The 17,302-nt window shown below is 39.3% G+C and overlaps 1 protein-coding gene across 1 annotated transcript; it reads left to right on the top strand.

Moving 5' to 3' along the window:
* The first annotated feature begins 2,858 nt into the window (after positions 1-2,858).
* On the top strand, positions 2,859-13,885 carry LOC101164095 (tissue factor). The gene is made up of 7 exons (XM_004078886.4): positions 2,859-3,063; positions 3,652-3,766; positions 6,167-6,256; positions 7,262-7,362; positions 7,817-7,995; positions 12,481-12,646; positions 13,091-13,885. Exons 1-7 carry the CDS (start codon positions 2,997-2,999, stop codon positions 13,231-13,233), a joined length of 861 nt encoding a protein of 286 aa, XP_004078934.1. The 5' UTR covers positions 2,859-2,996; the 3' UTR covers positions 13,234-13,885.
* Positions 13,886-17,302: the final 3,417 nt, after the last annotated feature.

A 17,302-nucleotide genomic window follows, 5' to 3' on the forward strand; every position in this document is an offset into this window, starting at 1 on the left:
TACTCCTCATCAGCTTTTATTTCCACTTTTTGTGAAGACCCTACCTCTACAGAGATGGAACAGATGTGAGAGGCTGTGTATCAGGGGCTGTTATTACACTTGTGTTAACAGACATCGACCTCTTGGGGTCAGGTTACTGTGTTGCTGCGATACACATGTTCTGAATGTCGTAGACCAGAGGTCAGCACATGTTGTGTAGTTCCTCAAAGTGTTATAGACAAACCAAACCACAACTGTGGACTGCTCTGTGTTCATGCTTTACTAGTGAGTCATGTGCTGAAGAGAAATCACCAGGAAGTTTTACAAACTGACTGGGTTCTTTATGAATTTATGAGCTGATGAGTCAGTCCAGTCATCTTTCCCATGAAGCGGACCATAAGGAATTTGCAAGCTGTCACTTGCAATCTGTGTTTCATCAGGCAGCATACACATCATTGTTGTGAGCTTTTACAGTGTGCTTTCTACCACATCCCTCTCTACTATAAAACCCAATGGAAAGTCCTCCTAAGTGCACTTGGCTGTCTAGAGCGCGCTGCAGATTAATAGGCAATTAAGTTGTTCTGCCCTCAAGAGGAAACTGGTTTTCTGTTTACAGCTGTGCAACCTTGTTGCTTACACAAAATAAACAGGAATTAGAACATTTTCAGTGTAGAGTTGAGTTTTCAGCGCCTTGGGTCGCCACGTCAGCCGACCCACTAAAACCAGTCATTGACGCAACTTGGTCATTGCGTATTTGAAATCCTAATTTCCTCTTTCCTATTTTCACAGAAAGATGAAACATTTTCTTCACATTCTGTTATGCTTTGGAACCCTTTTGTGGGGTCTTAACAACTTTTATTAATGTGTGAGCTGATTTGACATAATTCTGAACCAATTTTGTTTGAATTTCCTGGCTTCCTCCTCTATAAATACAGTTTACAACTTTTTGAAACAGCATGTTCATGTGTTTATTGTACTGACAAAGCCTGTCTTTTGGTTTACCATTAAAAAAAACATACATAAGTCTCTGCAAACAGCTCAGTTTTTCCATCACAAAAAGCCATGGGGGTTTTTGTCTTTTTTTTTCTTTTTTCATTTCTCATTTTAAAGGTGAGGGAAATTTTAAAAACACATTTAAGGGATGTTCATTTTTTTATTTAAACTGATGTTATTTTTGGCTGCCCTTAGTGTTTGAGTATATGATGTAAATAGTGTCCCACTGTGGGGATACCAGTGTTTTTTGTGTGGGAAACATGTTTGTGCGTATTGAACTCTTGTGTCTCGCTCAGGGATTATCCACTTTCCAAATGGATTTCATTTTCTACAGAAAAAAAGGACCGGGGTTACCAACTTGTTACCAACTTGTTTTCTGTCTTGGACAGCAAGAAGTCTGAAGTATTTTGGATTTGAGTTCATCTGTTTTTTCTAAATAAATATCCTGGTTTGCGGTGTGGGGCATTTGACTAAGCAAACTCACTCCTCCTTTTCTTCAGCATACTAACTAATGTTTTCATGTTTGTATTTTTTTGGCTTATGGCGGCCTTTCCTGTTATCCAGTGGACATGCTAATAGTACTTCTCCATCAAGGCATTCTCATAAATGGCTTCCCTGGCCTGGTATGCAGGCCGGCTTACAAGAAAAAACATCAAGAGTTCCCACAGTTCGCTACTCAAACAGATCTGCCTCAAGAGATTCCAGATGTTTATTAAAGAAGTATTCAGAGATTTCCAAATCATGGGGAAGGATTCTTTGATTCAGCTGGGATGACTTTTAGTTTGCTTTCTTCAGCCTTGCATTCCTTGGCTTCTTTCCCTGAACTTCCATCCCACAAGGCTTTAAGTGCAGATGGCAAGTTAAGTTCCCAAAGGCCAATGTCCAAAAGCCTAAGGATACAGTTGATATTATCTTTGTTTTATTTGTCTTTTTGTTTGCACCCGGATTATATCTTTAATATTAAGCCATAACGTGACATTAAATAATTTGTAGGCTTCATGGTTACAGTTAACACAAAGGAGAATTGAAACTTTGCAGGTAAGGAAACTAAAAAGCAAAAGTGAGGTCCAGGACAAGACAGGACAAGACTGTGAAGATGTTTTGATATGTTTTCAAGCAGAAACTCCTCAAAATCTCGACATCTAACCAACTTCCAACTGACTGCCCTAAAAAAAAGTAATAGAAAAAAAAAAAAAGTATGCAGTTGATTCAAAGCCAAAAAGATAAAGCAGGTTTCTCTAATCTTTCTTACTCTGACTTTGTGTTTTTCATCTGGAATGCGTATCTGTGTTCGTTGGCAAACAATTTGTCATTGCTTCTTTAATATAAATCTGAAAAAGAGATATTTGGTGCTTAACAGCTGATTTTATTGTTCCAACAGAGTTACTTGAACTTCCCTCCAGTTTTTTTGTTTTTTTCTGACAGGCTAGACTTTCTCTTTATAATCCTAACAAAGAGAACATCTTCTTTTTTTGTGATAATAAAAATTTTAAATACAGTGAGGTTTGTTCTTTTTAAACAAAAGCTAAAATGTTGTCGTTTGCCAACAAAAAAACTTTCCTGGCAAAATAAATCAGTTTAAAGCTCGAACTTGGTCACTTAGACAAAACCAGCTAGTTGTCATAGCAACAAGGACTTCCACCGCTTGCTTGTCAAAACATCTTAAGCTCTCCTGTTCCATCCCACAAAGAAAAAATGGTTAAAAATCCTTTTAAATGTGAGACTTTTGCCCAAAAAAACCTGTCAGCCTGGGGATATTTGTGGTGTCGGCGCATGCCTTGATATGGGGGGAGGACTTCAGAAAGACCCCCCATATGTGGGCAAACATGTGGGAAGAATCAGCAAGTGAGGCGAAGCAGAACCCTGAATGGTCCCCCTGCCACTCCCCCTCCTCCCCTTCACACACAAACAGCTCCCTCTCTCACAGTTTGGCTGAAAGAAACGGTACTTAGCTGCCCGAACAGAACGAGGGAAGTCTGAGGCTGGGGATCTGTAGATACAGAGCTTCTGAGTTGGGATCCATCATGGCATCTGTGGAAACTCTGCTTTGGGTTGGAGTCTGGATGTCTGCTTTTAGCATCACCACTGCAGGTAAACCCGTGGCACGGCACAGACAACTGGACGCCTTGTTTTCATTTTCTAAATCCGCACAGATTTACATCCAGGTGACAGATAAATACTGAGAAGCATTCAGTGAACTCTATGATATTGTACAAAGACATGGAAAAATCAAGAACATAAACTAAAGAAAATCTCAATCGAACACATTTTGACTGGGTCAGCCGTGAGAGCAAAGGGGATGAATCACGTTAGTGTTGCTCAATTTTGATGCATTCCTTTTTCCAGGCATTTGGTAACATTTGCAGAAACTCGCGAGCAAAAACTGTTTCAAAATATGTCTTTAAACTTCAAAAATGCAAACTGAAGATCTGTGTATTATTGCAGAAAGTTTTACCCAAGATTGTTTTGTATTTTTTTTGCTTGTCCTTCCTTTACTTCCTCTTCTGCAAATTGCCAAAGTATGACTTTGATTAGGGCTCATCTGTGAGTAAGAGTTCTGTTTTATTGACGCATGGTTCATATTAGGGTGTGTTGCTTCATTCATTGTCTCAGTAAAAAGAAAAAAACATTACTGGAAGTTTATTCATGACAGCCGAGCTGTGTAATGTCACTCCACAGATGACAACTCGGTTCCCAAAGCAGAAAATGTGAGGTGGATGTCTCTGGACTTTACAACAGTTCTCACCTGGACTGCAAAACCATCAAGCTACAGCTTCACTGTCCAGTACGCAACGTGAGTTTACACCCACATCCATACATTATACTAAATGGCCACTAGACTTTGCCTTCTACTGAGTTTTTCCACTGAGTTATGCTAGACTTTAGGCAGAACTTGATTTCAAAGCACCTTTCTTGCACAGTTGAAATATGGGATCTTGTAGATCATTTTGACTTATCTGCTTTCATTTAATAAAATTGAAGGGACTTGGATTAGCTTGGGAGTCTGCAACCTTTAATACTAAAAGAACCACTTGGCTAGTTTCATACTGCAACCAAGGGACAGCAGGAAATTATATTTATGACAACAGCACATACAAGTTCCTATCAAAATAAAATACGTCCTGTGTCAAATAAGATTTGCCTGCTCTCGCAGATTTAATTGAATTAAAAATGCAAAAAGGTGAAGTCAAACATTTTCTAACATTATGATGCATTTCCACTTTTACTGTCAAATGTAAACATGACTACCGGCATGTTGGTGAAAAATGCATTTTTGTAAAATCGGTGCATGTAGATGCAATTACATTCTTTAAGAACTTTGCATCTGAACAGAAACTATGGGAAGATGTGCTTTGAGCTTATTCTAAAAAATTTTTTTTAAGCCTTAGAGTTGGTGCAAAGCATCTGATTAGCATCCTGCTGTTTCTTCTGTTAATATTGCTTTACATCAAAGAGAGCAGACCTTAAGAGGGGTGGTGGGGGGCCCAATGATGGTGGTTGCTCTGTGTGTGCAGTGCTTCTGCTAAACTTCTTTCATTTACAACAGATGGATTAACCGAGGATTTTGGCTGGCAGTCCAGCTTTTTCTAACTTTTCTAACTCAAAGATGTCTCCTGAAGTTGATGGACAAAAGCGGCACGAAGTTAAAAATGATTGTGTCCTTGGAGGGACACTTAAAACCCATAAATAATACAATTTAAAAATAAATAAAATAAAAATAACTTTTGTACTTAACTACAATAATTACAGAGCCTTTTCAAGTGCTTTTTACTAATTTAGCTTTTGCCCTGAAACAGTTTTTTGTGTCAATGCCTGATATGCATTTTTGTAGAAAACCCCAGTTTCTTTTTTTTAAAGACCCAGTCCATTAAAAATCGTGTTTTGGTTTTTTTAAATGTATTTTTCCAATAATTTAGGACTCATATAAAGAAAATGGAGCTCAAAATTGTGTTTCTGAGTATTTCTTTAGTCAATCATTGGGAATAAAGAACAGATTAAAAAATGCCGTTGAAATAGCTTGTAGCTGGGATATACTGTAGGTGCTACATCCAACAGACCACAGGTTCCCGCTCCACTCCATTCTGATCCATCCACATTGATAAAAAATCAAATAAATCCATGAAATTCTTTGTTTTCCTCTTCTGAGCTGAGATCTGGCTCAAATTTTGCTGGATAGCTCCAATAATGCTCGCCATTTTTGTTGCCCCGGTAAAACTAGGTTGGGACTGTGGGTGGCTGCAAGCTAGCAGGAGAGACTGAAAACAAAGGGATGATGGGAAATGTGGACAAGGTTACTTTGTGTCGACAGCCCAAAACTCAAAGGCAAAGTTCTAATGAACTACTCCTGCTCTGCATAAACTATGTCCTAGAAAAACAATTCAGTTTTTTTCTGGCTAAAAACAACATAATCTTAATTAAAAGACCACTGCGCATGCCTTAACAATAGATATAAGAATGAGTGAGATTTTCATTTTTTACATCAATTGCCACAATAAACCTGAAACTACAAAAAAATTTCAAATAGTGAATTTGGTCATTTCTATTGCAAAAATCCCCCAAAATTGAGATCAATTCGATTTTGTGTTTATTAACAGAGATCAAACATGTAAGGACAAATTCAAATGAATAAATACAAAAAAAATGTTATATTAAGCTAAGACCATGTCAAAACAATGGGTTAACAATCGAAATTCAGGCAAAGAAATTCAACTCCTAATCCCAAACTTTAGAAGAAAACAGAAAAAATAAATGAAGGCACAAAGCCCACAAGGACTTGGTCAGGAATAAAATATTTAGTCACGTGTTGAGACATTTGTGCAAAAAAATTGGGGACAGGATACATGACAAAAGCTGACATGATCTAATGCTGCTTAAAGGTTTGCAAGTTTTTAGAGTGTCTCCAAGGGAACCAGAGAAACACAAGAACAAGTTTCTATTTTTTTTTAAATCTGTCTTTGTAGGCATTTTCTTTCACGTTTTTTTTACAGCTTTGTTAAGGAAAGTGAAAAAGCATGGATTTTGTGTGTTTAGATTTAAATAAATCTGTTAAATCTCCTGAGTTTTTATGTTACATGAACCCAAAAAGATGTTGCATTTTTTTGTTTTTAACTTTACTTAGTAAAAAAAAAACTGTTTCTCTACTCGAGTCAGGATGTAAGTGTTGGTTGTGGTCAATGTTTTGCTTTTATTGCAGAGATGGGGATGACTGGACTGAGAGTCCTGACTGCATCAGAATATCAGATACAAAATGTGATCTGACTGAACATCTCATACCTTATGACATGTAAGAACATTTACTTTTTATAACTTTTTTCACATTTCTTCCAGTCGTGCATTCTTTTGATTCTGGATGATAAAAGCAGTAAAATATTTGTGGTGTGTCCGACAAAAAGGCCTTTTTCTTGGAGAAAAGTGATTCAGAGACAAGGCTGAAGTTAGCCTCTAATTTTGAGCTTCTGATTTGACTGTTGAGCGGATAAATAGGGAACAACAGTTTTTTAAGTTTGCTCTTCATTTTCGCTCTTACGACAAAGCTGCTAAATTAAAAAAAATCCTTAATTTGGTTTTGCACTAAAAAAGAAGTCTCTTAAAATGACAATACATCTGAAATTACATGAACAGCAGCTAAGATCTTTGTCAAAAGCATTTTTTTCTGTAATAATTGAAACTTTCTCTTGGCCTGTATGGGATCTTAATAGTAAATCAATGGAAACAGTCTTTAAAAATAGCTGCCGACTTTTTATCTACATATAAATGCAATTCATTTTAGCCAAAAGAACAACTTACTTTTCTTATTTTATCAAATTCTTTAATATATTAAACCTGCTCTGGCCTCACAATTATATGTTCTTTGATTGTAGTTAATCTAAGATTTTTTTTTTAATTAATTCAATTCTAACTTTGTTTAGTTTAAATCCGTTGTTGTTGTTAAAACAGGGAGGCGGTTTAGCTCATGCTGGTTTGCGGCGCCTTCCGTCTGTGAAACCAGGATTCGACTCCGGGCTGCTCCCTGTTCCCTTCTCTACCTCTGCCGGTTCCAAGCCCGGTTTGAGAAGGTTGCGTCAGGAAGGGCATCCGGCGTAAAACAATGCCAACCTTACCATGCGACTTGTTCGCTGTGGCGACCCCTGATGGGAGAAGCCGAAAGTGGAAGGAGTTGTTGTTAAAACAGATTTTTTATAAGAAGAAAAATAGGGTTTGGAACAAAAATTTGAATGAAAAACTATTCAAATTTATAAAAACTTGTTTGAAAGTCTTTTCAATGGTTCTTTTTTTTTTTTTTAAACAGGAATTACATCGCTGATATCCAGACGGAGCATCTGGAGGCCGACTACGACGTGGAAAATTTACCTCACACTTATTCCCCTAAATTTAACCCTTTCAGCGAAAGTAAGACATCGATGTTTCTTTAGAAATTCATCAACTTTTGGATGTTAGGTTTTTTTCAAATGAACAGAAACAAAATGTCTAGCAGCAGTCATTTATATGGCAACAAATAAAAGAAACATTTTTTTGTATGACAAAGCAGTTGACTTTAAATCCTCATTTCCACTCTTGATGGTCGTGGGATTAAGGAGGCATTCACTAAAGGCTGAGTTTTTCACTTAACACAAGCTCTGAATTCCTAAACTGGGCTAAAGCTGCTTCTTAGTGCCAGGGAAACAGCCATAAACTGCAGGGAAATGCTTACTGTTGTTAAGTTCTGTCAAATTGCTGCAATTCCATTCATTATTTGTCTTGCAAATCATTAATTGGAAAAAGTGATCTTTCCTTCTTTGCTGGTTGCCTTTACACTGACGCAGCTGCTTTGGTTCCATTGGGCACATGTGATTGGCCCCTGCAGGTAACATCAGTGCTGTGGAGTTCTCTGTGACGCAGCTGAATGAGACCACGGTCTGCGTGAACATCACAGATCCGCTGACAGCCATCCATCAGAAAAATCAGCAGCTCAGCATCAGAGACATTCTCAAAAAGGATCTCAAGTACAAGATCAGCTATTACAAGTCTGGAAACACCAGAAAGGTACAGTAACTTTTGGTATAGTACAAATTATGAAGACCCACTCTAAACTTTTTATCTATTGTAAAAGTGTTCCCAGTGGTCTTTCAATAATAATTTTTTCATTTTTAGCCAAAACCCCCCACAAAAACAACAGTATTTTTAGGACTTAGTTTCTGCATAGCAGAAGGAGATTGTTAGGAATTCACTTCTAAATTGAGGTGGAGCAATCTCGCCCCCCCCATCTCCCTCCTAGTTGCAGAGCAGAGCAGGGACCTTGTGGCCTGTCCAGTGTATTTTCCACAACCCTGATTCACAGCACTTAAAATAAAGAAATACAGAGAAATGCATTTTTTACTTATTTTTTTTTTATGGATGATCAGAAAAATGTGACAAGAACATGTTAAAAAAACAACAAAAAAACAGATTTTCATCAGCGTGGGTCTTTAAGCAAAAAGGATGCTCAGATCAGTATAGATCAGCAAAATAATCACCTGGGCCTAATTATTTACAATCTTAGACTATATTTTGTGATTTGTGTTATTAAAAGTGTTAACTAACAACCTACAGAAACACACATCCTTTACAACTCGTCTTCTCTGATCAAAATGCATTAAAATCCATAAAAGACAGATATTTTAGCAAACATTAACCCCTTCTTCAGTGCCATTCCTTTCCATGTCTGAGGCTAATTTTTTACACCTCTCTGTGCACTATATTCAACAGTGTAACTAAGATGTCAATTTGGGATTGGTTTGAGTGCACTGAAAGGCGAAAGTTGAAATAGTTGAAACATTTGAGGGACATTTGGAGACAGATAACGGTGGACAAGATTCTGCAGTAAAGTCGGACAGTTATTAGCCTGATTTTCATGAAAACAGCAAATGTCCTTTATTTAGCGTAGATATTGATTCCTGAGTTTAGACAGCTCAGAGGCACCTCAATGAAAATCCTATTTTTAAAGGTAAACAAGACAGTAGTGTGTCCATTTATACTGCTGTTGTGTGTCACACATTAGACAGATCAACATAAAATCATGCTCTTTCTGTTCATGCGTGGCTTTTCTCTAGATACTCCAGGTTCCTCCCATTGTCCAACAACATGTCAAATGGATTAATCAGTACCTTAAAAATAACAACTGACCTTTAGGTCTGAATGTGAGTGTGTTAGTGAGTGTCGTTCTCTTTTGTTGTGTGGCCCTGTGATGTCTGGTGACCTGTCCAGGGAGTACCCCTCCCTTGCCCTACATAGTTCGGATAAGATCCAGTGTCCATGTGACCCTACATGGAATAACTGCAATTAAATAAAAGGACCCAGTTTTTGTTTAAAAGTGAATATCTCAAGGTTCAGATTGACACACGAACAGTTTTGCTCTTCTTCACATTTTTCTAAAAATATTCTGATTGCTAATTGCAGCCATTAATAGTGTTGATTCACCAAAGAAGCCTAAAGCACAAAAGAAATTGAAAATGTCTTTTGGGTAAACCCACATGGTAAGGAGTTGTAAATGCCATTTCCACCCTGTTTTGCCTCCTGCTGATAAGCAAGAAACAAACTACTACAGTTCTTGAGTGAATAATTTTTAACACTGATCAGAGAAAGTATTACATTTTACTGGGGTAACTGTTTGAGGAGTTGATTTTTCCAGGCAGTTTGGTCCTTTTCAGTTCAAGAAACACAAACTACGTAGTTGTAAAAGTATTTACATTATACACCCATTTGAACAAAGCCCATAGGACTATCCCAGATTTAACTAGCCTGACGTCACCAATAGATAACATAAAAATATAAAACGTAGTCCCTGTAATAATATTAAAATTATATTGAGAGGAATGACTCCCTGTTTATGAGTGATTGGAAAGAAACCTCCAGCAGAACCAGACTTGTTAGGGTCGGAAAAGACATTAAAAACACGAACAGAAACACCCCAAACGACTTGTTGTAAGAAAGAAATATTAGCAAGTTAGCCAGAGCAATAATGACATCACTTCTTTGGAAAAGGCAGGGAAAGGGAAGTTTTACAGTGAGGTTGGTGAGGAAAAACACCAATGTCATCCAAACAGTGTAAGTAAAGGCTCCTCTCTATGGCACTTGGAACAGTTCTCCACTGTAAGAAGTAATGTGAAGCACTGACCAACTTTGACACAACTGGGCTGAGATCGACACCCTTGGATTATTTCTGTTAGAAATAGTGATATCTGCTGGTTGTTTGTTATTAACACATCTGAGCATACATGCTGTCAAAAGACTTCAAGAAGATTTTAAAGCTCAGTCGATGTTTGTCTTTTTGTGAAATGTTTGAATAAAGGTGTGTAATTATTTTCATTTGATCTGGATAATGGTTTGACAACAATTTCACATGGCAAATATGTTGGATAGTTGTATTGGCAATATATGTACAGTACAAGCCAAACGTTTGGACACATCTTCTCATTTAAAGAGTTTTCTTTATTTTCATGACTATAAAAATTGTAGATTCACACTGAAGGCATCAAAACCGTGAATTAACACATGAGGAATTATATACATAACAGAAAAGTGTGAACTGTAAATATGTCATATTCTAGGTTCTTCATAGTAGCCACCTTTTGCTTTGATTACTGCTTTGCACACTCTTGGCATTCTCTTGATGAGATTCAAGAGGTGAACCTGAAACGGTCTTCCAACAGTCTTGAAGGATTCCCAGAGATGCTTAGCACTTGTTGGCCGCTTTACTTTCACACTGCGGTCCAGCTCCCCCCAATCCATCTCCATTGGGTTCAGGTCCAGTGACTCTGGAGGCCAGGTCATCTGGTGCAGCACCCCATCACTCTCCTTCTTGGTCAAATAGCCCTCACACAGCCTGGAGATGTGTTTGGGGTCATTGTCCGGTTGAAAAATAAATGATGGTCCAACTAAACGCAAAGCAGATGGAATAGCATGCCGCTGCAAGATGCTGTGGTAGCCATGCTGGTTAAGTGTGCCTTCAATTTGGAATAAATCCTCAACAGTGTCACCAGCAAAGCACCCCCACACCATCACACCTCCTCCTCCATGCTTCATGGTGGGAACCAGGCATGTAGAGTCCATCCGTTCCGTCTTTCTGCGTCACACAAAGACACGGTGGTTGGAACCAAAAATCTCCAATTTGGACTCATCAGACCAAAGCACAGATTTCCACTGGTCTAATGTCCATTCTTTGTGTTCTTTAGCCCAAACAAGTCTCTTCTGCTTGTTGCCTTTCTTTAGCAGTGGTTTCCTAGCAGATATTCTGCCATGAAGGCCTGATTCACACAGTCTCCTCTTAACAGTTGTTGTAGAGATGTGTCTGCTGCTAGAACTCTGTGTGCCATTGACCTGCCCTCTAATCTGAGCTGCTGTTAACCTGCCATTTCTGAGGCTGGTGACTCGGATGAACTTATTGATGCTGTGTCGAGAAAGAGGTGTCCAGCTTGTTAGGTTTGGAGTTGCTGGACCCAAAAAGGCAGACGAGGACTTGGTTTGATTTAGTGAGTTTTATTGTAGGATGAAACAGATGATGTTGGGCGTTGGATTTTTGGTGTTGGTCTTGGTTCTTTTGGGTTTTTGTTCTTTGGAGGAGGATTCAGAGTTTCTTGCGAAATTTTGATCTGGAGGCTTGGGTTCTTGTGGCTTCGGTTCTGGTGGCTTTGGAGTGGACGTTGGCTTTGGCGTTGGCTTGGGCGTCGGCTTGGCTTGGTGTGGACTGTGGGCGTTAGCTTTGGCTTGACTTGGCTTGGCTTTGGATTTGGCTTGGGTTTCGGCGTAGGTTTTAGCGTAGACTTCGGCTTTGGCCTTGGCGAGGGCTTTGGCGTAGGCTTTAGTTTGGCTTTGGCTTGGATCGGCGAGTCCTTCATTAGGGCAGACGAACCGACAATGGCTGGAGGGCCAGATGGACTAAATAGGGTCCCTGATTGGATGTTGAACAGGTGTGCGAGACCGGATCATCACGCAGGTGTGCGGGGACGACCCCGACGCCTGACACAGCTGGACATCTCTACTTACCAATCCCTGACAGTTGCATAGAAAATCAGTACATTATAAAACAATTGACCCTTAGGTATTGAGGTGAGGTAAAATACTGAGGAAGGAACCAATAAACAATACATATCCTTGTTCAGTTCAAAAACAAAGAATCTGTTTGGGAAAAACATTTGTCTTTGCTGACAGTGGACTCAAGAAAGTCAAAAATTGAATGTTTTAATAATAATTATTTACATTATTTAATCTAAAAAGTGATGATTGATCTAAGATTCTTGCAGACTGACTTCATATTCCATTTTCAGTATGTTTTTCCCCCCTTTGTATCATCTATGAATGCTATTATTCACAATTTTAAAAAGCAGTGCATAGTTTGCCCTATCAAGGTAAAACTTTGCAAAGTTAAAAAATGTAACAAATCAAAAGACAGACCTTTGGTGAATATTCAAAATCAAATTTATGCTTCATAACTGAGTTCCTAAAGGAAACTTTTGTGTTTTTTTACTGTAATGTACTGGTCATTCTTGACAGAGAGACTTCGAATCCCCCACCAGCACAGCAGAAATCTCAGGGCTGGATCCAGGCCAGAGTTACTGCTTCATGGTGGCAGCCTATATCCCATCCAGAGCCAAAGCCAATCAAAACGGAGCCTTGAGCTTGGAGCAGTGCACTGAGGGAGACGGCGGCATCCTGCAAGGTACACACAGCACATTACACAGTGCCAGACAACATCTAAAACTGCTACAGAATGTTGAACTCCAGAAGAACAAACACATTCCATGCCTTTTGCTAGCTCCTGTAGAGCATGTAGAAAATTTGAAGAGTAGAGGTGGAGTAGGGCAGGAAGTAGCAAAGATCTCAATAAGTGAGACCTTGAAGAGGATCAGGATCAAAGATCAGCTTTGAGCTACTTCACGCTTGCTGTGGTGATGGACAGACTGAGAGATGAGGTTAGAAATGACAGATGACATTGTTATCTGTAGTGAGAGAAGGGAGCAGGTGGAGGGACATCTTGAGAGGTGGAGGTTTGCCTTGGAAAATGAGACGAATGAAGATCTTTTTTCAGATAATATGGTCTGTTGTAGTTTGGGATAAGTCCCTGATGCACTGCAGTAACTATGATTCATCCTTTCTCTTTTAGAACTGAGTGTTGGAGCCTGGGTTGGAGTGGTCTTCCTCATCATCACCGTCATCATCGTCCTTGTCACAGTGATCGCCCTGTGCTGCAGAAATCCCAACAGAAACAAATCTCTCCAGTCAACTCAGTTATCTGCACCTGTTTAGGGTGTGATGTCATCTTTCTTTTTCTAACATAGAAGACAGTCCCTTCACTGCTTCCCTGTGTTTCAGGAAAAAATGTGATGCCTTGAAATTCAGTCCTCTATTAGGGGCTTAGCATCGTTGGGTGGCCTTTATACTGCAACAAACTTGCTAAAGTTATCTTTATTTTATTCTTGTGGATTTTTTTCTCCAGCTCTTCAAAGACAGTAAAGCTGCAAGGAAGGCATTAGGACAGAAATGTGCTCAAGTAAGAACTACCACAATTCTGGAAAAGGTGGGATATCCATAATTTTTCATAGAATAAAGGCTAAGGGACTTTTATATAAAATGAGATGACGTTTTGTTTAAAATACGGTTCTATTTTTATAAGCTTTTATCCACTAGTTGGATTGATATTAAATGTGATGCCTGCTGCACGTCTCAAAATAGTTGGAACAGGGGTTGAAAAAACAAAACATTTAAAAAATGGTTTCACGAGAAAACATCCAATCCCAGAAAAACTGCAAGAATTTGTGTTTGGTGGAATATCCCTCTGTTGTAACAATGTCCATGGGCCAGAAATGTTGTGAAGTATGTGGATTTTTCTTTTACAAATGTGGCACATTTTTAGGGAACTTTCATGTGTGATATATAAAGCAAAGTTGAAGATGTGAAATATTTGCCATATTTTCTCTACCAGCTGCAAGCAGCATAATTTACTGTTACTATTGACTTGCTTTGAGCTTCTGGTAGCTTTTGGCAGCACCTGGGTCTACTAGAAGCTTAAAACAGGTCAAGACCTTTTGTAACCTTGGGGAATTGTTTCAGTAGGCAGTATGGCAGTTGCCAGGTTCCCAACTGTAGTCTTTGGGGCTGACTGACCTGCATGTTTTGTATCCTGACCTGCTGAAACACACCTGCCTTTAATGGCGGTCATTGTCAAGTCCCCACAAAGGTTGATGATAAGTTTAATCAGATGTGTTGAGCACTGAAAACATGCAGGACATTGTGCCTGAAGGACCATAGATGCTTCAAGATTCACAATGCAACCTTTGATTTGAATGGGTGCTGTTCATAAAGCCTCGTTTCCACTGAGCAGTACTGTCCAGCTTAGAATGGTCCAGGCAATTCAGGTGAGCGTTTCCACTCAAAGTTAGACATTCACTGCGCATTCGGGGTACAGACCAATTGCATAGCTTTGAGTCATAGTAGGTCGACTACAGCAAAAATGAAGCTATCAACAACAACAGTGGAAGTCAACCAGCAGCTCTTTTTTTCCCGCTTGGCTTTTGGTACTTTATATACAAGTCAATTACAGTAAACCCTTGTTTTTCGCGGGGGTTACGTTCCAAAAAGAATAGAATAAAGAATAGGCAAAATCCGTGAAGTAGAAACCTCTTTTTTTTAAATAATTATTATACAATTAAATACTCTATTATACATTGAAAAGAAAGAACAAACCATTTTACAGGCTCAAGCATTTGTTTCACAAATCAAAGTACTTTAGAAACGTTTTTTTCAACAAATAACTTCTGTACTGTACTGTCAAATAATAATTTTAATCATCAATGTGGACAGAAGGCTTCAAATTGCGGAGATTAGCCCCGCCCACCGCGACCCGAGTAATTGGATTAAACGGCAGAAAATTTAAAATGATCATGAAAAAAATACAAAGTACAGTGGGACAAATAGTGACTCAGGTGTATTTCACTGCTCTTCAGACTGAGCTGCTTCATCCTGACTCCGCTCTGCAGTGCTTTCTCCTTTTGAAGCCCGCGGTGCAGGTGTGTTTGTTCGGGAGAAGAAGACAGTGATAGGCAGTTGTTGTCGCTCTTTTTACTATACTTTTAGAGTAACTCGAAATTACAAGATGATTTGCACGTACGTGTAAACTGCAACGTTATTGACGCACAGGTAGAGAAGAAGCAGAGGGACTTTTTAGCCAATCAGAATGCAGAACACAATGCAAATCCGTGAAGTAGCGAAGCCGTGAAAAGTTAACCGCGTTGTAGTGAGGGATCACTGTACTGTCGTTTGAGAGAAGATTGTGGGGGGTGACGAGGAATACAGCCGCTTTCTTGGATCGTCATAATGATCTTCCACCAATCAACGGGTTTCATCATGTGACGACGGTTGCTCCGCCCTAACCGATCCATTCTTTGCACCTACACATTCTGTGGGCCCAAAAAGGGTACGATTTGGTAAGGGTAATGGGTCCATTTCATAATGGAGACACTCAAAATACCTGACCAAACTGAACATTACCGTACCATGCCACTTAGTGGAAACGAGGCTTAATAGGCCAACTGACATTAGTGTTCTACAGAACCAAGTTGCAGCACTGTTTGGAGTTTTCCCTGCTACCATTGCTAAGCTAGAAGCAATGTTTCATGGAATGAGGAACTTTCTAGACGGATGCGGAGTGGATAACAAGACAACAGTTTCCTCAACCCTTGTAGAACAAGGTACTGCAGGCTGTTTTAGACCAGGGGTCCCCAAATCCAGGCCTAGAGGGCCAGTGTCCTACTTGTTTTCCAACCAACCTGCCATTGAAGCGCCTTGTTGACTAAACACACCTGATCCAGGTAATCAACAGAAAATAAGGCAGGGTTTCTGGAGAACCAGCAGTAAGCCGGCCCTCGAGGCCTGGATTTTGGGACCCCTGGTCCAGACAGACTGAGATTGACTGAAGAGTGACAATTTTTCAACCACTACAATGGGTTGTCCTAGAGGGTCAAAGTCTCTCAAAAGGAAAGTTTGGAGGAGCCTTTCCAGTCAATGAAAAAGCACAATAAAAGTCTGGAATATTTTGGAGATGCCACTGAAAGAGGAAACTCTAATCTTGGGGACATAAATCTTGAAATACCAACTACCGTAATGTATTTCTATTATAAGTGCAGTTTGTCAGGATCCATGCGAAACATTCTTCTGTCTAATCAGAGCATGCAAGTATTAGTGAAGGCTCCAAAACTGCTTTTGAACAAACCAGAATACTTCTTACTTTATGCATGTCCTGTATAAACAGGGATGAGATCAACATGAGGCAGCCACATTTATGAAAAATTGAAGTTTTTCATTTTGTGTGTGAATGTTAATTTTAATGCTTGTGCAGATGCTGGTCTGAAACCAGCTGCAGATGGGGCAATATATCTAGCTATTTAATGCTTGTTGTATTGAGACCTCTGTCTTTTCTTTCTTTTTATGAAAATATGCAAAATTTAAAATTGATTGAATGTGATTTTTTTTCCTGGCTAAATTTGAAGTAGAAATTGGAGTCGATAAGGTTTCTTGAGTTCTTTTCTGTGCCATTGGGTTGTAACTCCTTTATGGTGAACACAGAGTACAGGGATCGCTGCCTCCAGCTGGCCTGGATCATTTAGCAGCTGATCAGTCAATTCTTTTCTTAGTTTAAGTCAGCTTTTTTTTTATCTTGTGGATGAACAGGCTGTAGAGAGAATGAGAAGAAACTGCTGGACTTGGGTTTTCAGGCATTTTTCTCTGTCATCAACAGAGCTTGCTTTGGGTGATGTGGTTTCCTGATTTGCAACCATTAATCTGTATTTTATTTTTTTAACCCTTGTGCTATCCTAGGCACTTTAACATTGGGAGTTGGGTCATCTAGACCCACTAGACAGTGCGTTCGACCTTTTTTCTTCAACGATTTGTTAACGTCACTCATGTCCATAGATTACATGAAATCTTTCCACCTTTATCCACCTTTGTCATGGTAGGGAGAACACGTCAATGTCAGGGTGGGGTCATCTAAGATAGCACAAGGGTTAATGTAGGGTTTAATCTGCTTCTCCCTTGAGGGTGCTGTACAAAGCAAAACAGCACAAAGGTGCAACATTTATCAACATTTCTGCCAATTTCCAACAGGGTCTGTGGGTTGTTCCAGTGTGAAAGACTCAAACTGTTGTGTTTTGTCTCTGGTACAGATTTTCCAGAAAATATTTCACTTACTCTGTTAATTTGTTGGGATACCAAATTCATTAGCGGTGTAAAGCAAGGCTTTTTTCCACCAAGTGTGCATGTCTTCCAATCCACCTTGCAGGGATGCTGAAAAATTCCAACTCCTCAAAGTCTCAGAAGC

This window comes from Oryzias latipes, chromosome 17 (genome assembly GCF_002234675.1).
Source record: "Oryzias latipes chromosome 17, ASM223467v1".
NCBI lineage: Eukaryota > Metazoa > Chordata > Actinopteri > Beloniformes > Adrianichthyidae > Oryzias > Oryzias latipes.